This window comes from Peromyscus maniculatus, chromosome 4, assembly GCF_049852395.1.
Source record: "Peromyscus maniculatus bairdii isolate BWxNUB_F1_BW_parent chromosome 4, HU_Pman_BW_mat_3.1, whole genome shotgun sequence".
NCBI lineage: Eukaryota > Metazoa > Chordata > Mammalia > Rodentia > Cricetidae > Peromyscus > Peromyscus maniculatus.
In genome coordinates, this window is record NC_134855.1 from 124,193,470 (window position 1) to 124,221,450 (window position 27,981).

Consider the following 27,981-nt stretch of genomic DNA (forward strand, 5'->3'; position numbering starts at 1 on the left):
TTTGTATTTTATTTTTTTCAGCCCTCGGTTTATTTCCTGCTGTCTACTCTTCTTAGGCATGTTTATTTCTTTTTTTCTAGAGTGTTCAGGTATGTTGTTAAGTCACCAATATGAGATCTCTCCAAACTCTTCATGAAAGCACTTAGTGCTATGAACTTTCCTCTTATCATTACTTTCATTGTGTCCCATAAGTTTGGGTATTTTGTGCATTCATTTTCATTGAATTCTAGGAAGTCTTTAACTTCTTTCTTTATTTCTTCCTTGACCCAGTGGTAACTCAGTAGAGAGTTGTTCAGTTTCCATGAGTTTGTATAGGCTCTCTGTTGTTTCTGTTGTTGAAATCTAGCTTTAATCCATGGTGGTTTGATAAGATGCAGGAGGTTATTTCAATTTTTTTTTTGTATCTGTTGAGGCTTCCTTTGTGGCTGAGTATATATATGGTCAGTTTTGGAGAAGGTTCCATGAGATGCTAAGAAGAAGGTATATTCTTTTGTGTTTGGGTGAAATGTTCTGTAGGTCCATTTGAGTAATAATGTCTGTTAGGTCTGTTATTTCTCTGTTTAGTTTCTGTCTGGACAATCTGTCCATTGGTGAGAGTGGGGTGTTAAAGTCTTCCACTATTATTGTGTGGGGTTCTTTGTGTGATTTAAGCTTTAGTAATATTTCTTTTACAAATGTGGGTGCCCTTACATTTGGGGCATAGACACTCAGAATTGAGACATCATCTTGGTGGATTTTTCCTTTGATGAATATGAAATGCCCTTCTCCATCTCTTTTGATTAATTTTGATTGGAAGTCTATTTTGTTAGATATTAGGATAGCTACACCAGCTTACTTCTTACGTCCATTTGATTGGAAAATCTTTCCCCAACCCTTTACTCTGAAGTAATATATCCATCTTTGATGTTGATATGTTTTTTGTTTGCAGCAGAATGATGGATCCTGGTTTTGTATCCATTCTGTTAGCCCATGTCTTTTTGTTGGCGAATTGAGTCCATTGATATTGAGGGATATTAATGACTAATGATTGTTAATTCCTATTATTTTGTTGTTGTTGTTGGTACTCTGTGTGTGTGTGTGTGTTTCCCTTCTTTGAATTTTGCTGGAGTGAGATTATCTATTGCCTGTATTTTTGTGGGTGTAGTTAACTTCCTGGGGTTGGAGTTTTCCTTCTAGTACCTTCTGTAGGACTGGTTTTGTAGATAGGTATTGTTTAAATTTGACTTTGTCATGAAATATCTTCTTTTCTCTGTCTCGGATGATTGACAGTTTTGCTGGGTATAATAGTCTGGGCTGGCATCTGTGGTCTCTTAGAGTTTGCAAGCTATCTGTCCAGGCCCTTTTGGACTTTAGGGTCTCTCTTGAGAAGTTGAGTGTGATTCTAATGGGTTTGCCTTTACTTGGCCTTTTTCTTGTATGTTTAGTGTTTAGATTATTATGTGGTGAGGGTATTTTCTTTTCTGATCCAATCTATTTGGTGTTCTGAAAGCTTCTTGTACCTTTATAAGCAAATCCTTCTTTAGGTTGGGAAAATTTTCTTCTATGATTTTACTAAATATATTCTCTGAGTTTTTGAACTGCGTTTCTTCTCCTTCTATTCCTATTATTCTCATGTTTAGTATTTTCATATTGTCCCACAGTTCCTAGATGTTTTGTGTTAGGAATTTTTTAGATTTAACATTTTCTTTCACTGATAAATCTATTTCCTCTATCATATCTTCAATGTTTGAGTTTCTCTCTTCCATCTCTTGTATTCTGTTGGTGATACTTCCATCTGTAGTTCTTGTTCACTTACCCAGATTTTCTATTTCTAGGATTCCCTCCATCTGTGTTTTCTTTATTGTTCCTATTTCCATTTTCAGGTCTTGAACAGTTTCCTTTACCTGTTTGTTTTTCCTTGGCTTTCTTTTAGGGAGTAATTATTCCTTCCAATTTTTTATTTGTCTTTTCCTCAATTTTTAAAGGGATTTATTCATATCTTTTTTAAGGTCCTCTGTCATCATCATAAAGTCATTTTAAGGTCATTTTCTTGTGCTTCAGCTATATTAGATTGTTCAGGTCTTGCTGTTGTAGGATAGCTGGGCTCTGGTGATGCCATATTGCCTTTTCTGTTGATTGTATGGTTACACTGGCATTTAGGCACCTGGATTTGGCATGATTGTAGTTCTAGGTGTTGGTTCTTGCATATGTCTTTGTTGGATGGGTGTTTTTCCCTTGGTTTCTCTTTCCACTCTGGTGTTATGGTCTAAGTGACCAAGGGTTCTGGTGACTAGCATGTCTTCAGGTCCAGTAGATTGTCCCCTCTGTTTTGGGGGTTAGGGAGTCCCTAGATTCAACCTCTGATAAAGTAGAAGTCTTCTTCTGAAGTTGTAGACCATGATATGGAGTGTAGTCTGGTGGTGTTGGGCAGGCTTAAAGGGGTTTTGTGGACAGTGGGCAGCATCTTGCTAGGGATTTGTAGGACCAGCCTGGCCTCCCGTAAGTCTCCTAGTGTTGTGGACCCTATTGTAGAGCTCAGGGGAGGGAGTGCAGTCTATTGTTCCTGGATGGGCTTTAAGAGTGTTAGTGAGCAGTGGGTGGTATCTTACCTGGGGTCCCTAATAGATGTATTTCTTACTCATCACTTGAAGATATTTCCTTGACATTAGTTTTCTGAATTTCTAATTTAGTCTCCAACCATGATTTCAATACCATACAGGTCTTCTTCTGGAATCTCTCTCTTAGGGGTTCCTATGTTTAACTTCCATGTCTTTCCCTTGTCCACTTAGAGTTTCTTCTTGATATCCAATTATGTTATAAGCAAGATTTCTTTTGGGAACCTATAAGGGCATTATATTGATTTTTCAAAATTCTCCCTTGTCCTCTGAATTACCCATTTCCTCACTGTTGCAAGTCATATGCCTCTCCTCTAGTTGTATATAAGTGCTCTCCACAAGTCTGTCTGTGTCAGGAATGAGAGATTGAATTCCCAGTGTGGGTGGCTGGCATGGGTGTGGCTCTCCACTTCCTCTCTGCTGCTGCTGGCAGGGCTGCCCACCTGGCCAATTGGGAGATGGGCAGCTATCCTTTGACTTCCACTTATACTGTTGAATGTAGTAGCAACAGGCAGGCAGGGACCCCAGTGTGGACCAAGGTAAGAAGATTTAACCAAGCCATCAAGTTCCCGTGCAAGGTAGCACTTCCTTACATTTTTGCCTCTCTTCTACCCCATTATTCTTTTTAGAAAATTTAAATAAAAAAAAACTAAATAGAAACTGCTCTTGTTATTTTAAGGGACTTGGGGTGAGAGTAAGATTAGATGCACATGGCCCATCTGCTGTTTTGAAGTAATGACCTCTATTAGCTCCCTGCCCTTTCCTTTTCAATGATTTCTCAGTCCTGCCCGTATCACTCTTTTTATTTTATAATGAGCAGTGTAGCCTTGGTAATTAAAGTATTGTGGTATAAAAGCCATTATAGGGTCAATGAAGATTGAAAGGCTGCCAGAATTGCTCTGGGGTGCCACCACTTGCTGGGTGGTTGCAAACCCATTTCTGCTGTGCTTTAGAACAGAAGCTGGGCACTGGTGGGCTAGGGAGGGAACGCTTGGATACAGATTGATAGCTGTTACAAGCTTGCTGGTCACAGATTAAGTCAGGTTTTTCATATTCTTCAGTCTCTGTTCTTGAAGCTGTGTTTTCCCATCTACATTTGGTTTGATTTTTTCTTTGGCGTGCTTGTTATTTATACTATGTTTGGATTTGTACTCAGTGGCTCTTGGTGGTGTGCATTAGAAAGGCAAGGGAGGCCAGCCTGCAGCAGTCCACAGTTAGCATGCATGAGCCTTGATTCCACTGTATGCAAGGAGACAAAGGCCCATGAAGACAGGAACAGTTTGCCCGGGATTCCCTCTCCTTGTGAATACTCACGAGTCCCTTCAATTGCCTCCCATTGCATAAATCTCATACCTACCACAGGAGCAGAGTAAGGAATGTCCTGCCGTGGCTTGCTCTTCACAACCCAGCCATGCGCTAACAGCGTAACTCTGAGATGGGGCATTTCCACACTAGCAGCCTGTCTACTGACTCTCAACCTGTGCCCAGTCACTCATGCTGGCCCTCTGGTGCTCCTTATGCCCAGAAATGTGACAAGACTGCTTTGCCAAACCTGACCAGGCAATCAAGGCTTGCCATGTTGACAGCAGCCAAAGACACAAGAACAAATGTATTTAGCCATCTTCAACAGACATCACCAGAACAAGCACATACTTTCTGTTTTAAAAGAATCAGTAAGCCAAGCATGGCAGTGTGTGTAAACCTGTAATCCCAGCCCCCGGGAGGCTGAGGCAGGGAGATCACTAGTTCTAGGCTAGCCTTAGTTACTTAGTAAGTTCAAGGTGAGCTTGAGCTCCCTAGAGAGACCCGGTCTCAATAACCAAGGGCTGTGGGTGTAGCTCAGGGGTAGAAGACTTGCCAAGCATGTGCAAGACTCTCAGCTCAACCCCTAGTACTGAAACCAGAATTAGAGACAGGATAATGAAGAATGGAAGAAACAAACACACTTCTCACTATCGCGCTTGAAGCAGTTTTTAAAAAGTGTGTGCATGTGCATGTGTGCGTATGTGTGTGTGTGTGTGTGTGTGTACACATGCATGTGTGTGTGTGTGTGTGTGTACATGCATATGTGTGTGTGTGTACACATGCGTGTGTGCGCGTGCACATGTGCACTTCTGGGTGCATATGTATGTGCATGCATGGGGAAGAAGCAAAAGGACAGCCTCAGGTGTTATTTCTCAGGAGCTGTCCACCTTGTTTTTTGAGACAGGGTCTCCAGTTGGTATGCCATTTGCTGAGCAAGCGAGGCTGACTGGCCAGCGAGCTCTGGGAATCCTCCTGTCTCCATCTCTCCAGCACTGAGATTAAAGTACCTGCCACCACACCAGACTTTTTTTTTTTTTTTTTTTTTTTTTTTGCATGGGTTCTGGGGAATCAATTAGGGTCCTCATGCTTGAATGAGAAGACCTCTACCACGTAAGCGATTCCCCAGCCCCACCTTAAGCGACTTATTTATCGCAGTGTGCATTCGTGCAGTTTGTTTGAAACACCCTTTCTCGTCCCCTTCTCTAGGATATAGAGTACATACGATCTCATTACAACATCGAGGACTTCATCTACTTTAGCCACCACCAGCAGGAAGAGCATGGGCGCTTGCACCATTTTGCCCTGAACCCTATTTTCCGACACTACACCAAGTTTTTCCTGAAGGAGATCCTTCGCTTAGGCTATAAGTCATGTCTCTACTACCCTGTATACCCACAGTCCCGGGACAGCAAGGTAAGAGGCTGGCGTGGGCTGTCCCCTCCTGCTCATAGGTGCGCACGGTGGCATCCCGTGTGCACTGCATCTTGTCAGTTCTTCTCGTGATGACTTTGACTGTAGCATGCATCTGAGTCTCCACTGGCCATATTTGATTAGGCCGTTTGCTTCACTGTGGCGAAAGTCCAGGAGGCTTCCAGTTTCCGAAACAACCAGAACCAATGTAATTAGACAAATTTGTTGGTTTTTCTACATCAACAGAATGGCAACTGAAAATCTAGACATGTACTAGACATGAACAGCACACTACTTCTCATGGTGTGATGCCAAAATGATCCTATCGTGTTCTTTGAAACAAAGAACTCTGTAGAATAAAGTAGCTTCATCCTTTACAATTGGTGTACTGTACACAGCATTCTGAATAAAATTTGTAACCATTTCCATAAAGATAATGGATGGAAGGCAGAGATGTACAGTTCTGGTGGAACTCTGCCGTAGGGGATACCTATGTAATCCCATCTCATACTTGTTACACCTCCATAGAGTGTCCCAGCAATAGAGACCTAGTGTGCACATGTCACCCGTGTCCACCCCGGATCCCGGCTCATCTCCCTCCACAGCCTCCTCTTCCCCCGCTTCAGTGCTCACGCGCGTGCGTTTTCCCACGCAGGCTGCACCCCTGCCTTTTCTTTCTCAAAGTCTATCCTCAGTTCCCAGAGCTGCTGACATACACCTTTACCCCCTCGTGTAGCCTGCTCGTTCCACAGTAAGTGCTATCTAGGCCAGATTCCCACGGGGTTGTTTCCTGAAAACTGGTCCCTGGGTCACTAACATTGATCCCCAACTTGGTGCGTACTCTTAAGGTGATGGGTTTCAACTACCAGGCTGAGTAGAAGTTGTCCCTTCAGTTTGGGGTCATGACCTCAAGCTTTTCCACATTCTGCCAGTTCCACATTCCACACACTGTCACATTTTTTTCTCAGGGTCCACGAGGAACTAAGTGGAGTTTTCAAATGCTCTTACTTACCAAAGTATTTCTTAGACAGTCTCTGAGTGCATTAGCACATACACTTACAATAGTTAGGCCAGGGTCTCATCTTGAACAAAAGCCTGCTGGAGGGATGCCTCTGGGAAAGAAGGAAGAGAACCGTGGAGAAGGGTCTTCATGGGGTGTGGGCCCTGCTTCAGTGAGGTTTTGTTTTGCTTTGGTGTTTGTTTCTCCTGTAACATGTAGCAGGACAGCAATATGATTCATGACATGGAAGATAACAGTTGTTCAGGAAAAGCCTGACCCCAGACAATTTCCTTCCCTTTGCACTCGACTGAACACCAACTGTGTGACCTTCCAGGTGTGATATTAAATTCTTAGTTTCTATTTACCATGCTGCCTGCATGTGCCAGGTCAGAGCAAAGTCCATCTGCATCCATAGTAAAGACATCTTGGGTGTTTCATTGTACCTATGTCTGCTTACCAAGCAATGAGGAGTTAGGGGTGAGCCATCAAAACACATTTGGAAACATATATATGTGAAACAGGAGTAAGAAGCTGTCCCAAGTCATTTGAGTGAGTCCCAAATTCTGCCCCAAGTTCTCTAGTAGTGAAGTTGAGTTGCTGGTATCTCACCATGGCAGTGGTTTTCTCTTTATGTCATGCAAGCCCCAAAACAGATGGTTCTCAACCTGTGGGTCATGACCCCCAGGGATAAAATATCAGATATCCTGCATATCAGATATTTACACTATGATTCATAACAGTAGTAAAATTACAGTTATGACATAGCAATGAAAATAATGTTATGGTTGGGGTCACCACAATATGAGGAACTGTATTAAAGGGTCGCAGTATTTAGGGAAGTTGAGAACCACTGACCTAGACATTCACAGACAGGAAAACAACACTCTAGCCAGGGTTTCCTGGGTTCTGATTTCCAGTAACGTTTGAAGTTAAGGTATGAGGTGCAATGGTGAAAGATTCTAAAAAGCTCTTCTGGAAGCTCATAGCAATGCCCATGGCTACTTTAGAACAGTATATGAGTCTTATGCAGACCATTATGTTTATTAAGATACATCTAACATTCTGCTTTACTTTTATTTTCTCTCTGACTTTAATTCAATAAGTAGATACATCATTGCCAGTTTGCCTTTTCACAGTTTTACACTTGAGGGTTATACTGGCTGGCTTTATGTGTCAGCTTGACACAAGCTAGAGTCATCAGAGAAAGGAGCCTGAGTTGAGGAAATGCCTTCAGGAGATCCAGCAGAAAGGCATTTTCTAATTTAGTGATCAGTGTGAGAGAGCCCAGCCCATGGTGGGTGGTGCCATCCCTGGGCTTCTGGCCCTGGGTTCTATAAGACAGTGGGCTGAGCAAGCCAGTAAGCAGCTCCCCTCCATGTCCTCTGCATTAGCTCCTGTCTCCAGGATCCTGCCCTGCTTGAGTTCCTGTTCTGACTTCCTTCAGTGATGAACAACAATATTGAAGTGTAAGCCAAATACACCCTCTCCTCCCCAACTTGCTTTTTGGTCCTTAACTAAGACAAAGGGTGAGGTGGTTTCTTGGCCCTGCATTTATTTATTTTTTTAATTCCCAAGATTTCATAAATGTGAGAGTCACCATTTCCTGCCAAGCTTTAAAATGAATATTTAAAGCACTACTGTAAACATTATTTATTATCTATTTTAACAAGTGTAAATCCAGTTCATAACTTAGTCATAATACAAATCAAAATCATTTGATCCTCTTCTCTTATCCCCACTTTCCAGTTTTATTCTTTCATTCTGAGACCCTTATTTCATTTTTTTTTAAAAGCCCAAGTGATGCTTTCACGTCTGGTCTATGTTGCCCCCTGGGTGGCATTTTTATCTACGTGTGTTAAAGCAGCTTGTGCCCAACGCACAAAGGTTAACAGGACTCGAATAACACCGCTTAATGGGGTCAAATCAAGCTGATTCACGATCACTATGGAGAAGAATATTCTCCTGGGGGAAATACTTGTGCTGAAAAATCCCATAAACCAAACCACTTGTTTATCTGTCATTCCCACAGAGATAGTAATGTAATTACTCTCGTAATTATCTTCATTAGTGTCAGGCATTATCTACAATTCATTCCTCTGCTCGAAGAGTATGTTTGTTTATTTGCTGATTTTTTTTCCTCCCCTCTCTGACTTGGCCGAGTTAAGAGTTTTGTATTTGTCAAGCAGCATGCAGACATCTGCGCTGTGTGCCTCTGACATTCTCTCCTCTAAAATAGAGATTGCTGTCTTTCAGCTTCAGAACTCCTCCGCCCACTCCCTGACATCTGCCCTTCATTACTTGGTTCCCGTGCGACCACGACGACAGATTGTCTATCCTCTGGAAAAGCTTGGCATAAACGCTCCATCAAAGGAGGTCTCCAAGGATCAGGTGGGTAGCAGGGCGGCAGGCAGAGAGGCACAGTGCCAGCTCCCGCGGGCTTGGCAGATGGGGTGGCAGCCCTGTCTTCACCGAGCAGGCTGCTTCTTAATTACAGGGAACCTGGCGCTCATACCCTTACAGGCGGCTCCCTGCAAGGGCTCCTTGCAGCCTTGCCCTCAAGTGGTTATTTCACAGTGAGCCTAAAACAGTCTCCACATCTCCTTCAGAGGACAGAGCAGGGACGCCCCGTGTGTTGTCGCTGGCCCTTGGACAAATGAGTGGCCTGGAGCCATCCGCACCCCCAGCGTATTTTTATCTTCTTTCCCTGTCCTCAGAAGAATTCCCCCTTCAACCGACTGCTTTTAAGTCAGTCAGTGGTCTTCTTGCTGTTAGGACAAAGCCGCCAGAGAAATGTCATGTTGGAGATGTTCGGTCTTAAGCTGGTGTTTGTTTGTTTGTTTTTTGTTGTTGTTGTTTTAAATGCTCACATAAAAACTCCTGTGGGAAGTCAAAATGAGTAACAGGCTTGTTTATTTTACCTGACTTGAGGTAAAAAACTAACCCTGGAATGCCTTTATGACCAGACAAGAAAAGGGCCTGGTACCTGTGTCTGAATGTTCATATATGTGAACACACAGCCATTTTTTGTTATTGTTGTAATTTAAATGGAAAACATAATCATGTTAACTTGACCAACATGTATGCTCCCAGTGTTCTGGGTACTTTGAGTTTCAAAGCAAAATACCTTAGTGGCTAAAATTTGTCCTTCCTGAAAGCTAAAAAACGGAAAGCGGAAGTTTAAGCCTCCAAACATTAGGTCCAGGAGCTGTTCCTCAGGGCCGAGGGAGCTCCTTGGAGGGACGGCAGGAGCCCCAGTCCAGCTTCGCACAGGGTGGGGCCTGCCCACCCCAGCCGAGAGGCATCAGTTCTCCAGAGCTGAGGTTGTTTTAAGTCTGACAGGATCCTTATATTGATAAGATTACAAAATTTGTATTTATTTTCTAACAATTATAAATCTACATTTGAGGAGGGACTGAAAATGAACAGCAATTTGGTTTCATTTATTTTTTAACTTTTTATAATGGAAGGTGGTAAACAGATACAATCGTATAGAACATAGTTTCCTGTCCCCCATACCCCCACCCCCTGTGATGAGAGACCTTTCCCTTACTGGTTTTTTTTTTTGTTTTTTGTTTTTTTGTTTTTTGTTTTTCAAATTTCAATCTGTCATAGTTTTCACAAAATCAATTCCTGGAAAAAAATGAGATTTAAAAAACAAAGACAGATGAAATCCAAGTTCAGCTATGTTACCCTTAGATTCTGCAGACATAGAATCACTTGGTCGAATTATTATCGAAGCTTCCATGTGCTGAGCTCTTCATAGACCAGTTCACACATGACAATTTGCAAACCACACCTTGAGGAACCCGGAAATCCGAAGGGGCCTCGGAGTCAGCAGAGGGCACACCCAGACACCAAATTCTCGGCACAAAGGGGATTTTATTACCCCTGGGGGGACACGTTGTGTGTGTGGAGGGGGGAGGGGGCTGCCTCTGGATGGGACAAAGACAGCAGCAGGTGTCTCTCTCGGCAGGAGTGGATTTTGAGGAGAAAAGGGGGAAGTCTGTGTTAGGATGGGTTGGTAAGCCCTGATGGGACATGTTGGTCACTGTAGCCAAACAATGAATTCTGATTGCTGGACCTTGGGTTTGATAACTGGACCTTGGTGATCAGCCTCAGAATGAGTTAGGCATAAGTGGCCAAGTAAGGGAATGGACCTAGGTGGTTAGCTTTAGGAATGGAATCTATGGTTTAGCAAGGGAGAGGGAAGGGGGAAGGGAAGACCTGCCCACACCGTGTTTGCAATGCTGGGGTCTGTTAGAGTCCTTAAGAATCTCCATGTGCACAGCACCTGGAGACAATGGTTTTCTAGTCTCAGCCAGTTGGTATCTTCCTTCTCCTCACACGCTTCCCCTCCCCTCCAGTATCGTCTTGAAGCAGACACCAGGTAGTTATTTTAATCTCTGGGCATATTCTTAGTATCAGGGCCGACTACACTCTAAAAGTGAGATATACGGGGGCCCACCTGGAGGACCAGGGGGCCTGTTGCATTGGGGCATCCTGGAACCAGACATCCTGCTGGGTGCAAAGAGTGCATTTTAGGGTTAGAGAAAGCGGCTACATGCTGCATCTGTCTCTGAAACAGCTCCCATCATTCTCATTAGAAGTAGGGGCGGGGAAGGGGTGATCTCAGCAGACGATGCTTTGCAGCATGTGTACCAGATCCGGTAAAAGTGACATACCTTTGCACCATTGCTAACATGCCTTCACATAGACAGGGGTGGGCCAAGAGAAGGCCTTTTGCATTAGTGGGGCTCCCATGACTTCAGCCAGCACTTTCACGGAGTGAGTGGGGGTCTTCAAGCTGTCGGGAGGCACATAGAGCTGTCGCATGGGGCATGAGCGTGTTGTTTCAAGCATGCCAGACACACCTGCCTGTCCTCTGCCTGCCTCTAGGAACCTCTGGAATTGAGCCATGTTGAGATGAGGCGGAACTCCAGGTGGAGAGAAAACACTTTGTTCAATTAAAAATGGTCCTAGTGTTATTTCTGAGGTTGGCATGATTTGAAATCATTGCTTACATTTGATAACCTTTTTCCCTGCTCATGTCAGGATGTGTGACTTCTTGTCCTTCTAGAGCCCTGGCACATGTTGAGACACAGTGGAGAGCGATAGTTTAAACCTGGGATCCAGGAAGGAAAGCCCTCAAAGGGCCAGTGAGAAAAAATGATGGTGTAGATGTTTGCTTGCCGCATGGCACTGTGGTGTTTACAGTGCTGGTGAATTCTGACCGTCTAAGTCGTACTTCTACCATCACTGACCATGTCCAATCTTGACATGTGGTTTCAGTAAGGTCAAGATTCACCAAGGGGATGGGAAAGTGGGTGGGCAGCATTTAGCCAGTACAGTGCCTGGAGTTAGAGCATCAGCTTTGCCTCAAATGAAGAGGTGTGAGGGTTTCGAGACCAGTGAGCAGTGTCCGGGCTGGGACCCAGCTCAGTGGAAGAGCACTTGTCTAGCGTGTGAACGGCCTCCTGCACTCAAACAGCACAGCAGCCGCACTAAACTTGAGGCACAGTTTTGAAAATGTAAAGGTCTTAGTCAGAGGATCAGCCACATTATAACCCACATCGAATGGGCCTAACTATTCAAAATTCAAGGTGCTGACTTGTATCATTTAAAGTTGGTTTTCTCTTTTTAAAAACATTCTGGATGAGTTCAATGATTTAAACAATTGTCTGAGATAAGTTGAACCTAATGTGGTTGTTTAGGGAGTAATTTCAATGTAGTCTGAGTACATCTTGCCTGAGATGAGCAATAGAATCCCCATGGTTGAAACTGTGCAGGGCTGAGTAATCTCATGGAATTCCTTTTTCCCTCTAAGTCCCACGTCCCTCTGCCACATGCATCAGCTTCTACACCCTACTGGTGTCTTCTGTCTCCAGCCACTTGCTTTTCATGCCTTTTACCCTGCTTCGTGCATCTTTTAGTGGCTGTCCCCTTGCTTTTACCTAGGAAGCCGATCTTCAAGGGGATAGAGCACTCCAGGCATGAGTAATGGGATAGACCGCGTTTCATCTCAGTGGGTTGCCAATTTGAATCTGGCACAAGGCAGCTGTGATTGAGAATCATCACTGCATGGTAGGGCTGTGTGCCCTCCCCTCCCCACCCTGAGCCACAGAACTACTGCCTGGTTTGGGGATGCGCCTTCCCCGCGACTTCTCTTAATGGACAGCTCACTTCAGAGCAGGTCATAGGAAAGCATCTAAATGCATTTGTCTTCATCATACCTTCCAGAAACTGGCCCCAAAGATTCGCCATAATATCTCCACAACTGACCGGTAGGAATTCATGGAGAAGAGAGAAGGTGCTTCCTGGTCAGTTTGAATGAGCCATCTTGGCCTATGCATTTATGTTCTAAGCTATTGTCATGGAAACTCTATTAAATGGGCCATCATATCTTACCATCATGAGTACCGTGATCCTGAGAAATACTCAAAATTTTCTTGAATTCCTTGTGCAGACAGACTAAAGATTTGAGTGAATTGCCTTTCTCTTTCTTTGGAGGTCTATGGAGAAGCATATTTTCTATCCTGCCTGAACCCTAGAGGGATTTTGAGTTGACTATCACTACTCTTGGGGAAGTTGACAGTATATTTACAGCATATATTACAGTATATTTATTTTCTATTTAATTTATTTCTTTTATGTGTTTGGGTGTTTTGCCTGCATGTATGTCTGTGCACCATATGCATGCAGTACCTAAAGAAGCCAGAAGAGAGCGCTAGATCCTCTGGAGCTAGAATTACAAATAGTTGTGAGCCTCCACGTGGGTGCTGGGGAACTGAACCCAGGTCCTCTGTAAGAGCCATCTCTCCTGCCCCTGCCCCTTTCTTAAGGTAATAATGGAGGCAGATGTGGGAGGGAGAAGGATAGTATGAGCTGGGACTCACATTAGGGTTGGACTTATGTCTGTAGAATTCCTTTGATAGCTGTACTTTGTGTCCCAGGTACTGCTTCCTCTTCTGGTATTTAAATAGCAATTATTTATAATGATAAACTCCCGAAATTCACCTTAAGATTTACTAGCTTTTTTTTTTTTTTTTTGGTTTTTCGAGACAGGGTTTCTCTGTGTAGCTTTGCGCCTTTCCTGGAGCTCACTTGGTAGCCCAGGCTGGCCTCGAACTCACAGAGATCCGCCTGCCTCTGCCTCCCGAGTGCTGGGATTAAAGGCGTGCGCCACCAACGCCCGGCTAGCTTTTTTTTTTTTTTTTTTTTTTTTTTTTTTTATCAATCATAAAAGTTCTTAATGGTCTATTCTAATTATTTTATTCTTCATCTTAACTTATGGGGGTCATAAAATGAATGTATGACCTCCTTCCCCTCCTGAGAAAGCTTGCTTGCAGAGTGATCAGCTCTGAGGTTATTATTTTTTTTCCTGGTTATTAATGAGTCTGCTGAAATCTGGACTGACTTCTTTGGAGGCCTCCATTTGGATTCTCTGTGTTTGTTTTCTCCACATCTCCCCTTGCTCTTCTACAAGGAAAAATAGCCAGTGTATCTAACTGCACCCATCCCCACCCTACTCCCGGAGCTAAATGTTGGCCCGCCCTTTCCTGGTATGTGATCTCAGGAAGATGTCACTGGCTGGCATTCAGTTACCCTTTGAATTGCCCCTTTTCATCTGGGCTGTTCTTCCCCAGTCCAGCTATAATTACCATCTGATGGACGGTTACTGGATCCTGTTGCCCTTGGGCATCTGCTGCCTTGGGAAATTGCATTATTCTCCCAGCACCTGCTAGGTTTTCTCCAGTGTAATTGTTCCCCAGTCCCTTCCTTAAACCTGCTAACATTCACTGACAGTAGTCAGCCTTTCCTTGGTTGTAGTTGTGGTTGAAGTGTGGAGTAGGATTTTTAAAACAAACCCAAATCCACCAAATCCACTGTTCTCTCATCTCTCCTTGGGAGATGATTCTAAAATTGTGAGCGCATGTTTTTCAGCATCATCCATGTCCTGATTAACCCCCTTTCCGTCACTGCTGGGGTCTAGGTTGCTTTTTCAGCCCAGTTCTCAGCCGCTTCCTACATGTTCATGCTACTCCCGGGCAACACAGCTCCTTCAAATGGCAGCAAACCCTCTCCTCTGTGATTTGGAGAGAAATCTGTGTAAATTCCCTCATGGACTCCCTCCTTTTCTCAGATAATAAACCTTCTATGTCATTTCCCCCTGGTTAAATATAATATGCTGCGTGCATGCAGACGTCAGAATGGCTTGTGAACTGGCGGTTCGTCCTCATGAAGGTCTCCAGCCTTTTCTCTTAGAAAATGATCACAGCCATCCTGCCTGTGCCTACTGTTCGCTGAGATCTGGCTAAAGGCCGTGTGTGACCATCTTCCCCATGGAGGAGTCTGTGTGTTCCAGAGTGGGGGTCACTTGCTTGGTTGCCCTAACTCTCACTCTTAGCCATGACTTGTAGACTTCATTAACTAACGTCTAAATCCGTTATCAAGACCATCCTAGGAAATTGCACACAGAGAAGGAAGGCAGCGTGACACTGAACTTTTTAAATCCCTCGCATCTTTGACACCAGCCACTACATCAAAACATTCCCACAAACTTGCCAGGACCCCCCCTCCAGACAGTATCCGCTCCTTGTGTGAAGCCTGTGCCAGCCTGACTTTGGCTGGGTGAGGCTGGGAGAAGCAGGCATCTGGGTACAGGTTGCTGTGCTAGGCCTGTTTTGAGACACCCGTAGATTGAGGGTGTCTGCAATTCTCTCTGTGTTGTATCAGCATGCTGTTTCAACTTTCCGAATTACAGTGGCAGCTGCTATAAAAAGAAGAAAAATATGATCCCATATGGTGGTTATATTACAAACTTCTCAAGATTCAGCTTTGTATTGAATGGGGCTCAGCAGTGTTCTCAGCCCATCCTGGGAGTGCCTGGTGGTTTACTTGGGGAGCTAGCGGCACAACAGACAAATGCTGGGTGATATTTAGAAGTTGGGCTGTGAGACGAAAGCAAAATGATGAGAATAAATTGTGAAACTGACTTCAGTATCTCAGTAGCACCATCAACCAATGCCAAATCTTATCCTCATTTTGTACAATAAAAGGTGCAAGACAATCTCCCTCCAACCAAACTTTGCTGTGATATAAATATAAGTTCAAGAAACATAAAGTAGATCGGTATGCCCCCCCCCCACGCACACAGACCCCTTGGTTATTTTCCCAGTTGCTATGATAAAATCCAGTGACAAAGACAACTTAGGAAGTTTTTTTTTTTTTTTTTTCTTTTTTGGTTATTTTGATCACAGTTCCATCGTGGTGGGGAAGTCACAGCTAGAGGAACTGCAGGTAGCTGGTTACATTGCATTTGCAGCCAAGAAGCAAGAGGAATGAGTGTTGTGTGTTCAGCTGACTTTCTCCTTTTTATTCGGTCCAGAATACCAGCCATGGGAATGGTGCCACCCACAGTGAGCAGGTCATCCCACTTCAATTAACCTAATCAAGGAAGTCCCCTATGGGCATGTCTAAAGGTCCATCTCCCAGGTGATTTTAGATCTCACCAGGTTGATAATTGAGGTCAGTCATCATAATGCCTTACAAGCCCCAGGAATGATGAAACCATCACCGCTGCCTAAAGTTTTAGTATTGTTCTCTCTTACCCTTGCTTCCTACTGTGAGTCTTTGACAACCACAGATCTGCTTTCTGTCTCTTGAACTTGCCTATTTTGGACACTTCATACAATGTGGTATTTTGTGACCAGCTTCTTTAACTTGGCCTGTTCTCAGAGTGCACCCACATGGTAGTGTTTGTCTGTACTTTATTCCTTTTTCTTGCTGAATATTGTATTGCGTGGATAATGACACATTCTATTTAATCCCCCACTTGTTTTAAACTTGAATTGTGTCTACCTTTTGGTTATTGTGAATAATTATGCTATGAAAATTCACATCCTCCCTCTCTCCTTCCCTCCCTCCACCTCTCTTGCGTGCGTGCGCGCATGCGTGCGCACACGTGTATGTTTTCATTTCTTTTGACTGTATGTCCTAGAAGTGGAGTTGCTGGGTGGTCCATTTAGCAATCTCTCGTTTTGAGGTTAGATCTAGTATTCTGACCTCTAAAGGGTAAAGTGCTGTTCACCTTAGGATACTTGATGGTTTCTGGTTCTCCGAGAGAGCTTCGTATGTCACAGAGATGCTGCTGCTCCTGAAGTTTCAGTTCCTTTTTTAAAAGCTTAGATCCTGTTAAATACAGTTTCTCCTGCTTTTACCTGTCCTGCTCACCCAGTCGCATGGGCTTCCTTTGGTCCTGAAGCAGTGTTTAGAGGAGACTGGGCTGCAAATGTCTATCTGAACCCAAAAGGGAGTCGGAAATGACCTCTGTCTCTAAGCTGCCTGTGAGCCCTTTGTTCCAGTCCATCCCCAGTGGTGGTATTATCCTTAAAAATAGTTGCCAAGTTTTTCAACAGGACCTCCCAACCCACCCTGGAGGCATTCCTGAATATTGATTGGGTTCTTACCACAGCCCTTACGGTGTGGGAGGGGCCATCCTATTTTCCACAGATCTAGCCTGAGTAACACAGAGGTTCCAGAACTCCCTGGAGACACATCAGCTGCTTGCCAAGGAGCAATGGAAGGCTGCAGCTGAGAGATGCTTCAGTGGTGCCATGCTCTCAGGCCGAGTTGGTGGCTTCTTTAGAGTTTGCCTTTGGGGAGGAAAAGATCAGCAGTGCCGACCGGTGGCATTGCTCTGGCTATTTTAAAATACTTGGTATAGTAAAATGGCAAAGGGGGTGATTAGAGCTACGGATGCTGGCTAGAGAAGTTATATATTCCTCCTCGATTAAAAGTAAGATACCTGGGCTGGAAAGATAGCTCAGTGGTTAAGAGCATGGGCTTGTTCTCCCAGAGGTCCTGAGTTCAATTCCCAGCAACCACATGGTGGCTCACAAACATCTATAATGAGATCTGATGCTCTCTTCTGGCCTGCAGACATACCTGCAGATAGAACACTGTATACATAATAAATAAATCTTTTTTTAAAAAACGATAAAAATAAGATACCATAACAAAATCAGTACAGGTTTATGGTAGGAAAACACTAGGGAAAATCAGCACCCTGTTCACCCTCTGTGGACAGGGCACCTTTGTAAATATTGCAGTGTTTAGGGACCGAGGGGACGGCTCAGTCAGTAAAAAGCTTGCATGCAAAGTATGAGGACCTACATTCACTCCTCAGAGCCCCCCCCCCCCAAAGCCAGGTGTGGTAGGGTGTGCTTGTGATCCCAGCAGTAGGGAGCTGGAGACAGATTTCTGGAGGTTCTCTGGCCCAGGAGTCTAGCCTGATTGTTGAGTCCCAGGTTCCAGTGGGAAAAAGTCTGTTTCAGAAAACAAGATGAAATAATACCAGAGAACTGACATCCGAGGCTGACACATAGCTTCCACACGTACACATGCTCATGCTCTCCCATGATGAAGGAACCCAGCTTCCTCCATGGGAGTCTTCACCCATGCTTCTGTTAGCTTATCTCACCTTCATGCAAGTTTGAGCAGGAAACCTGAGGTGAGGGAAGTTGGGAAATGGAAAAGGAAGCCCTCAGGACTGTGGGAACCATCCCAAGGCCTCTTGATCTTGTTCCCTGTTGACTGTGAGTACACTCACTGTGTCTGGGTTTCCTTCTGTACCCAGACACCAAGTAGGCAAGTCCGTGACTTTTCTGGTCAATTTTAGCTCATTAAAGCTCTATGGGCCACTTCAACTCACAACACATGATCATAATTCTATAAAACGTCCAATTTTGTCTTCCGTAATGACAGAAACTCGATTTCCATGCAAAGGTCAGCCAGCCTCCCTGTCCGGCTGCTAAAGCCAGAGACCAGGAGGCTCCTCTGCTTTACCAGGCCCCTCCCACTTGAACATTTAACTGGCAGTTTTATTATTACTGTTCTTTAAAGCCTGTCAGTTTCTCCCTCCTTAGGAATTTCTGACCTTTCTGGAATTGGGGCCAGGAGAGGGAGGAACTTGGTTGGAGACCCCCAACCCTGCTCTCCACGTGTCCTGCCCCAGGACACTCCTGGCTGTGTGGGTGGGACTCCTCTCCTCACGGTGTGTTAGTGGGGTTTCTTCAGAGACCCCCTCCGGCAGTAGGACCAGCATGCATGTATTCCAGGCAGTCTACTGGCACCCAAGCCATCTCTGCTCCTTGTGGTCCTGGCAGATTCCAGACTGCAGGCTGGCCTGTCACACCCTACCACTGGGTGTTTTCACTACCCGGTCCTTAGGTGAAGCTCTGGAAGGCTTTCTGTGATTTGAGGCTAAAAGCAGGGCCATCCCACCTCTCCTCTGCATGATGGAGGCTGGGGTCTTCAGACACAGAGCAAGGCAGTAGTTTACGGAACTCTCCAGAAAGCCAGGAAGACCTTTTTTATATCTTTCCTTTGACAGTTTTATATGTATCTGCAGAGGCCAGAGGATGGCATCGGTGTCTCTGGAACTGGACGTAGGGGCAGCTGTGAGCCATCTGATGTAGGTGCTACCATCTCAAGCCTCTTGAGAGTAGCAGGTGCTCTCGACTGCTGAGGCATGGCTCCGGCACCAGGTCCGCTGACAGTTTGATGCTGAGTGGGAGCTTTAAGTGCCATTTGGTCTGTGCCTCAGGATCCTCCTTTTTTTTTCCCCGGATATATTTTTTTTTTTAATGGGGGCAGTATCTTACACTATAGCTAAAGCTGGCCTGGATCTCACTGTGTAACCCAGACTGGGCTCAAAGACATGGCAACCCTCCTGCCTCACCTTCCTTTCTTTCTCCCAAGCATTGCAACCACTACATTCTCTGTCACTCAGGGCTACTGATGGAACCCAGAGCCGCACATATTTGGCAGGTTCTTCGCCCTGAACCACCCTCCCGGCCCCAATTCTGATTTGGGTGGAGGGGCGGTTCTGGGGAGTGAGCTGTTGTGCTCAAGCTTCAGTGACCTCATTTGACATCTCTGCGATGCTACACTGACACCAGGACCTATGGCTCGTCACTGTGAGCAGCTCCCTTACACTGGTCATTTAAGCTTTTAATCCACATTTTTATCAAGAGTGTTACTATGTCCATCTTCATTGCATTGGAACACTTTGGAAAGGATTTCTTTTGAATAAATTGTAGGAAATAATATTAATAGATCAAAGGTAAAGCTACCATCTTTTAGATGAAAAGTCATTTTGTGATTGAAAATGAAAGCTTGTAATTCTTGACTTCGAAGGCTAATTCCCCTTGCTAGTGGGATGTATCTAAGCAAACCATCACCATACAGAAAATGCTCTGTCACTGTTGGACAGAGATTTTCAGGGCAGATGCACATCTTGGGAAGTCTTCCATCTTTGCATTGTCCTCTAACTCAACAGTCCCCGAAGGGTGGGTGGCCCACTCAGAATCAAATGACTTTATGTCCATAGACACATCTATTTTAAAGTATAATACATCTCACTTTTAGGGATTCATGGGAATTTTGCACGTTATAGCTTGTTAATAAAAATTGTACTTGAAAAACCCCTCGGGAGCTGGAAGGTCAATGGATGGAGCTCAGGTGGATTAGAGAGCTTCTGGAGCTCAGTGGTTTCCTGAGCAGTCTGAGTTTACACATTATCATTGTTGAAATGCTCATCAAATCTTGAGGGGAAAATGGTATTTGAGCATCACAGGCAGAAGGCTAAATGGGCCCTTGGAAAGGCCTGAGACATGGTCCCCAACCCAGGGCTGCCTGTGGGGACCTAGCTAAGGAAACATGGCTCACCTTCCACATTAGAGACACAGCTTGAAGCTCTCAGTGTTCAAGTGTCAGCCTGCCACGGTCCCCAGAACTGAAGCTCTCATCACAACCTTAATCATGCCTCAGGCCATAGTTTCCTTAAGATCACAGATGCCATGATGGTTACTATAACCACCCTAAGGAAGAAGAAAACAAAAGGGATCACGTGAAACAGGGGTAGGGGAACAGAATAAACACCGTATGGAAGGAAACAGCATGGGAGCCATAAAGGGTTTTTATTGCTACTTGCTGGACTATTGAACATGACTTGGCCATAGCGCAGACATGAGCCACACCCGTGCAAGTGAAACTTGGGGTAATAAACTTAAAGCATACACTCTGCCATTGCTCCTACTTCCTGGGCTGCTTGATCCCTGCTCCCTTTTCATGTCATCTAGTGCATTAACATTATCACCATGGTAGCCGTTGTGTGTTCAGCCAGAAGGAGCTGCTGCTTCCCAGGAGCTTGCAGCAGGCAGCGCCCTCTGGTCACCTTAGCAAAGCTCCACTCACCGAACCCACCCTCATTTCCATCACTATTTACTGATCCCTAGGCTGGTGCTTTCATGGAGCCAGGGTGAATGGTTGCTTTCAAAATGGAATCAGGCATCTTCTATCACAAGCCATCAATGAGCAGATCATAAACATGGTATGATAGCCCCATGTTTATATAGAACTATATTCTATAGATGGATGGTTGTTTCCTACACCGACAGGACCAATCCCCATACACCGAGTGTTTGGGTACCCTTCTTAGTAAAACTAAGGTTATGTGCCTACCCTACCCCTTCTGTGACTCCAGTGGCTCATTGCTCCTATCATGTCCTCAAGATGGGCAGACAGAGACAGATACATGCCCCAGGCTCACCTAGTTCATCCCAAAGGAAAGAGCAGGGGCCGGAGATGGAAGGACTATAGGTGACTAGCTCCACTCTATGACAGGGCCCTGCTCATGGCCCCGCTGTTTCCCATTGCCTCCTCGATCCCAGGCAACTATCTTCTCAGCACACGGGGCACCTCCCATGATCTGTGGGTTCTGTTCTATGACAAGTGAGTGCTGCCTGATACCCAAGAAGCTTGGTCACTCTCTAAGCAGCCTATAGAGATCCTGGTTCCCCCAATCATGAAGAGATAGAACAGCAGTGGACAAATCACCCCGTTTCCCCTTTTCCTTGGTGGCCTGCCTCTTAGAACCCACTCCATTGGATTCCAAACTCCAAAAGAGACTCAGGCCCCCAAGTCGTCATATGCTCCCTGTGAGCTTTGCCTTTTTCCTGTCTCTGTCTCTCTCAACACACAAACAGCAGTCACCATCCGGACTTGGCCTTCCAGGAGTGTTTGCGTCCTTCCTGTAAGGCACATCTCTGTGGCATCACTGCCCAGAGTGTAGTGGGTGGAATTCTATGACCTGCCATTGGCACCCTCATCCAAGTTCTCCCTGAGCCAGGTTGCTCCACCAGAAACCATCTGGGTTTGTCCCTCCCTGAGCCTCCATGGCCTGTTTTTTTTTTGTTTTTTTTTTTGTCCACACTCTACTTTGTACCTGCCCTTCATATCTGAGGAAAACCTGCGCCAACCTGCTACCCACAGCTCACTTCAACTGGAGCCCCACATGTCCTGTCTGTACAGACTCTTTTGCCCACACAGTGGCCCAGGTAGGAGGCTTAGAATTGGGAAATTCATTGACGTCATTCATTTTGTCGCTATTGGTTATGTGCTGACTGGATGGTGGGCCCTGTCCTGTGTGCTGGTGATGTGACCCTAAAAATCTTGTAAATCTCTGCCACCCAGGGCATGTGGGAGAAGTGAGCAGGAAACAGACAAACATGTTTGTTCATACAGCACGTCATGAGCACCAAGTGTATCAAGAGGAAAGCCAAGGGAAGTAGGAGCTGGTAAAATATCTCTGTGGTACATTGTGTGGTAAAGCACCGCCCAAAGCCTAACATTCAGGAAGCCGAGGCAAGGGGGTCACTACTTCAATTCCAGCCCGGCCTACATAGGGAGGCTTTGTCCCAACAAACAAAACAAAAACACAAAACAAACAAACAACCACACACACGCACACACATACACACACCTCTGCTAATCATCACTTAAAAAGAAACTGCATCTTTGGGGCAGACATAGGGGTGGTAGCTTGAAGAAACAGATGCAGTCCTTCCTGCTGACCCTCACACAGGCACATTTCCACACACTCCATAAATGCAATGTCAATGTTTGGGACTTCGATTTCATGATTATTTTACAAGAATTTCATTCTCAAAACCTATCAGATGCAATAATTGCAATGCACCATCTTCTCTGTGTGTTTTGTATGTCTGTGAGCTGTGTGTGTGTGTGTGTACACATGAGGAAATGCATTTGCACATGTGTTTGCATGCCTTGGGAGCCAGAGAGATCTACATTGTCTTCCTCAATTTCTCCCCACCTTTTTTTTTTTTTAATTTATTTTCATGTATATGAGTATTTTTTTCTGCATGTATGTCTGTGTACCATGTGTATGCCTGATGTCCACAGAGGCCAGAAGAAAGCATCAGATCCCCTGGGACTGGAGATACATGCAGTTGTGAGCTTTGTGTGGATCCTGGGAATTGAACCCTGGCCCTCTGGAAGAATAGTCAGTGCTCCTAACCTCCGAGCCTTCTCTCCAACCCCTCTACCTTACTATTGAGACAGAGCCTCTCACTGAACCTAGAGCTTGCCAATTCAGCCAGACTGGCTGGCCGCAAGCCCCTTGGATTCTCCTGTCTCTACCTCCCAGCCCTGGGATCACAGGGACCTTCTGCCATGCCTGGCTTTTTACGTGGGTTCTAGCGATACAAACTCAGGTCCCTGCGTTTGTATAGCATGTGCTTTACCCACTGAGAGGTTTCCAGGACCCTCTAATACATTATTAAAGCAAAACCCACCATTCTTTTCAGCCCTCCACAGCTCGCTCAGAGTATAGCTAGTCCTCTCTAAATACAGCTGTATAGATATAATCATAACACCCTTGAAAGTACAGCTTGTTTTTTTTTTTTTAAACAGTAGGCAGGAGTGGATTAAGCCAGTAGGCTCAGATAAGAATTTAAATTTTCAGGTGTCCAGATACTTGGAAAATCATAAACAACTTATCTCCATGTCAATTGGCTGCCCAGGAATTCCTAGGGCGGATATTGTATCTGCTGAAGAAAAGAAAACTGACAGAGTAACTGCCATTTTGAAGGCTCTACTTGACAGATGTGCAGAGTATAGAAATCTATGTATTATTGAATAATTCTTTTTAATATGCCTAGGACTAAGCAATTTGTAAGCCTGTTTACATTCTCACCATCTGGGTGCATTCTGTTACCATCTGTTTCGTGTAATTATGTAATTATCAATATAAGGAAAGAATAGGTGATATAATTAACAAGAAAAACTGGTCCACACTGAAGAGAAAAAGTGGCATGCATCTGCTGAATGGCTTTTTGTTTCTTGCTCCTCATTGTTAACTGTTCTCCCCTGCCAACACCCTTCAGGAGAGTTGTTTTTGTAATGCTGTGTGATTCATAGTTTGTCTGTCTGTCTCTCTCTCTCTCTCTCTCTCTCTCTCTCCCCCTCTCACACATACTTATGCAGAAAGCAGATTTTAAAAGTATTTAGGGAGCCAGTCCCACTATGAAGGACACATCAGAAGCCTTCTTGGTGTTGCGTGTGATTCTTTCCCACTGGAATAGACCTGATAGTCATTTCCAGAAAATATAGCATGAACAGCTAGAGGTCTAGGAAAGTTGTAAATTAATTAGGGACAGATGGGAGGGTAGGGTGAGTGTGTGGCCTCTTATGGAACATTTGTTAGAAAACTGCTTTGGAAAAAAAATTCCCATACTTAATGCTTTTGTTTAAATGGCAAGGCTTAAGCAGTATATGCCATTTTAAAATAGGGCAAAGAGCCCCAGTGGATTGAATTAACTTCTACATAATGCCTCTAAAGTTCACCCTTGAAGAAGTTTCTTTGTGTCGTGGAGACTTGTGGGTACATGCATGGAACTCAGACTACTTGGCTACACAGAGAAGACCTCCTCCCTTAGTACTAAAGACAGCTGTGAAGGGATGGTAGCTGCCCAACTGTCAATATCTTCTTCATGCCTCGGAACCAGCAGCAGACTGGTAGGTAGGTATAGTTATGAGAGATCATATTGATGTCCCAATTCCTATGACTCCTACCCTGCCTCCAGCCCAACAAAAGATGGACACTCCTCATAGAGGCTGCCCAACAGCACCAGAAGCCAGGGCTACAGACACATAGTCTTGGCCAGATCTTGGATTTCCACTCCAAGACAAAGAAAGAAGAGGGGACTAGGCCCTGGTTCCATTTAAATGACAGTCACTATTCAAAGTGGAGGCAGGAAGTCTCAAATTTTTCTCCACTAATTTGAAGTTCATTCAGAAACAGGACACAAGCCGGGCGTTGGTGGCGCACGCCTTTAATCCCAGCACTCGGGAGGCAGAGCCAGGCGGATCGCTGTGAGTTCGAGGCCAGCCTGGGCTACCAAGTGAGCTCCAGGAAAGGCGCAAAGCTACACAGAGAAACCCTGTCTCGGAAAAAAAAAACAAAAAAAAAAACAAAACAGAAACAGGACACAGATCCCAATTTCCTACTGGGTTTTCCAGAACATCGTTCCCTCACTTCCCCTGAAGGTGGGAGTCTACCTTTCAGAGTGTTCCCATCTGCTCCCTTTTTCTGGTGCATGTCTGATGGGTGATGGGCAAAATAAGAGGAAAATCCATAAGTTGCAGTCCCATCGAATTATACAGGCTTTTAAAGTAATAGCTCTCACCAAAAACTTAGGCTTTTACAAGGCAGGATAGAGATCTCCTAAGTCGTTTCTTTATTTGAACCCGGAACTGTTTGTCCGTCCATCTGTCATCTGTCTTATCTTTTCTCCCCCAGGCAATGCTTCACCTGCACAGTCGGGCTTACCCCATGTCTTCTTTCTAGATGATATTTTTACAAGTTGAGATTGGGTTGAGATTTCATTCTAGAGCCCCGTCTTCAGTGTGACCCCTGGATGGCACAATTTGCATCCGACCTTTACCAGACGAAGGAAGAACACTCACACAGGGCAGCTCTGACGTCCCCACCTTCCTTGTTCCATGTCTGGCAAGCAAGTCAAGTTCCCACCAAAGCTTCTCTTTGTTCCTTTCAATCAAACACTATTATTCTTTGCTAACTCCTCCAAAGAGACAGTAACTGCTCTCCTTCCAGCTGCAGTTTTTTCATTATTAACTTAAAGCAATGGATACCCATAAGACAAACCTATAGAAGAAAATTACTGGCATGCTTGGGGACATATTTCTAAAGGAATAGGATTGAGGACAAATGCAGCTTGATACTCAAGGGATTTTGTTGCTTTTGACTTTATATTCATTTCCTTAATCCAAAATTAAAGTCGTTTAATTGCAACCATAACTGATGAATTCATTAAGGTTTTTAAAAGGAAGTGTACCATTTAATCCCCAAAGAACCTTTCTTCTGCCATTTATGGTGTTGAAAAAAGGTTTAGACAATTACTTTTTTTCACAAAACATTTCAGTTACAATGTTTAGTATTTAACAATAGAGCATAAAGTCATTATTCTTTGAGAGAAAATTATTTTAAAGAGCTATTTACATATACATAGTCATGTTTCACCTAAAAAATAGAAAATTTTAAAATCCTTATATTCTATACTGAAACATATTAAAAATCATTAATGCTTAGACTGAATGGCTTCCATTCAACCCTCAAAAGTGGCATTAATTTTTCAAGTGGTAACTGTTGCTCAAGATGCTATTGTGCCTGTGCGATAAATGTTTAATGATTTGGTAGTACATGCATGGCTTAAAATCCATTATTTATTGCACCTTTGCCCGCCTGCCAAAGGTGATGACTTGAAAGCCACAGCAGTCATGCAAACACATTTATATGAAACCAATGGCTGATAATAAATTTCCTTACTGTAAATGTCAGTGGGTTTCATGTGTTGCTGACATTACATCTTGTTTGGAAGCTGAAGGCTACACAGTTAGGGGACGCGCCAGATGGTGTCATTAACACGAATGCTGGGACTGTTTACCACTGACATGCGTGTGAGAAATTAAAAGTACGTGACTTATCTTTACACCAACCCAAGTGGGATGTTAACGGTGACCGGGTGTTAATTATGGTACACCGTATTTGCCTCCTGCTATCCACTCCAAAGGATTTTAGGGGATTGAAGAAGGAAAAAAAAATGTGTTTGAGCAAAAGGATCAGGATTCATGTTTGATTTTGTGTTTGCAATGTGAGGCTTCCAGGAAGTCACACCTGCCATGGTGTAGGCATTAACCCTCCAGAGCAGCAAGCAGTCCAGCCCCCATCAGGACATCCAGGCACAGTGAAACCTTCGTGCTAATTAATTATAGGACATTGTTATCACTGTTAGGTTTTGTTTTCAAAACTTTGGGTATATCAAACACTTAACTTTTGGGGGGAAAGTTTCTACTGAGAGCATACAATTGGTGGTCTTAAATAATGTCAAAGTCATCGGGAATTAATTTGAAGAAGGAGAAGGAAACAGGTGGGAATGTTTTACAGCAATTTCTTTCATGTTGGGGACTCCTCATTTCGTAAGAATTAGCAGTGGGACTAAGACCCTTCTCTTTCCTGATCTGATGTGAAATATCTGAACAGCTGAATGGGCCTGGCACCTTCTGGTTAAGATGCGTCTCTTACTTTTGTTCCCAAGCGCCACCCCCATTTATTGTATTCGGCTGTCCTTCCTGTTGGGGTTTCTGCCTAGCTGCCTGCCAACCTCTCTTTTCATTGCAATTTAAAAGGAAGATGGATTCGTTTTATTCCTCCCTCCAAGTCCTTCACTTGAACCAAGAGGCAATTCCATTGATTCTGACCAAATTCCTTTGAACTTCATTTGTAGCCTTAGCATAGTCTGTAGGAATTTCCAGAAAAGCCTGTTCTTTCAAAACATCCATTGTACATTGCTTGTACAATAGCCCAAATGAGCCTTTTGGTATGCAGAATTTTAAAGTCATGTGAAAGAGAATCCAAACCATTGTTCGTGCTGAGATGAAAGAAGGGACCCTAATTTCTTGAGATAGAATTGGATGTCAACAGAAACTCTGAGGCTGATTGAAAACAATGATCACTGTGCACTGGGGCATACACATTAGACCTTAAAACCAGTCACACGTGTTAGCCTGTTTACTGGACATGTGAGTGTGTGTTGGAACAGATCCAGGAGCAGAACTAAAGAAATGCTGAAGAAAAGCAAGATTCAAAACCAAACCAAGCGATACAGCACTCACTTCGACAACAATTCTCAGTAAAAGGAGTTTTTTTTTCTAGGACTGTCATTTTCCTAGCCGATTCCCAGGGGCTGACCCCAGCAGCGCAGGGCCACTTGCCCAACTTACACCAAACAGTTTATTCTCTGCAGGAATAAGAGTTTTCCTTTCACTCCAGGTTCAGACATGTGCCAAATACTGGCTAATGGGGGGTAGTAAAGGACACACAGTTGGCCCTCAGCCTCCTCTCCCTCCTTCGGCCTTGACCCCTGCTCCCTTCCTGAGTCTCCTTCTGTGGTTGCTTCCTATATTTCCAAACATGCCCATTCTGCCTTCCAAGACCTTGTTTGTAAATCTGTGCAGAGACTAACTGACAACCTGTATGTCAGTGTTCACCCTTGCTCTGGCTTTTCCCTTCCACCCAGTGAGTTCTCTCCTTTGCCTGCCTGCAGATATTCTGTTGGTTTTTTGTAAATCCAGCTCAGCTGTCATTTTCTCTAGGAATCCTTCCCTGACTTTTCTTGCCATCCTGGGCCAGCTGACTCCAGGGCTTCCCAGCTGAGTCCAGGACTGCATCCAGAGCATGGGCTGCCTAATCTGCAGACCTCACAGTCCCAGGAGCTAAGTGAACACTTGTTC

The 27,981-nt window shown here is 44.4% G+C and overlaps 1 protein-coding gene across 5 annotated transcripts in view; it reads left to right on the plus strand.

Moving 5' to 3' along the window:
• Cfap61 (cilia and flagella associated protein 61) overlaps positions 1–27,981 on the plus strand; it is a 302,729-nt gene that overhangs the window by 118,147 nt on the left and 156,601 nt on the right. For all 5 annotated transcript variants that reach the window (XM_076570780.1, XM_076570781.1, XM_076570783.1 and 2 more), the window contains 2 exons: positions 5,106–5,312; positions 8,563–8,697. In XM_076570780.1, the coding sequence (XP_076426895.1) occupies positions 5,106–5,312; positions 8,563–8,697 (342 nt within the window). The remainder of the gene's footprint in view (positions 1–5,105; positions 5,313–8,562; positions 8,698–27,981) is intronic.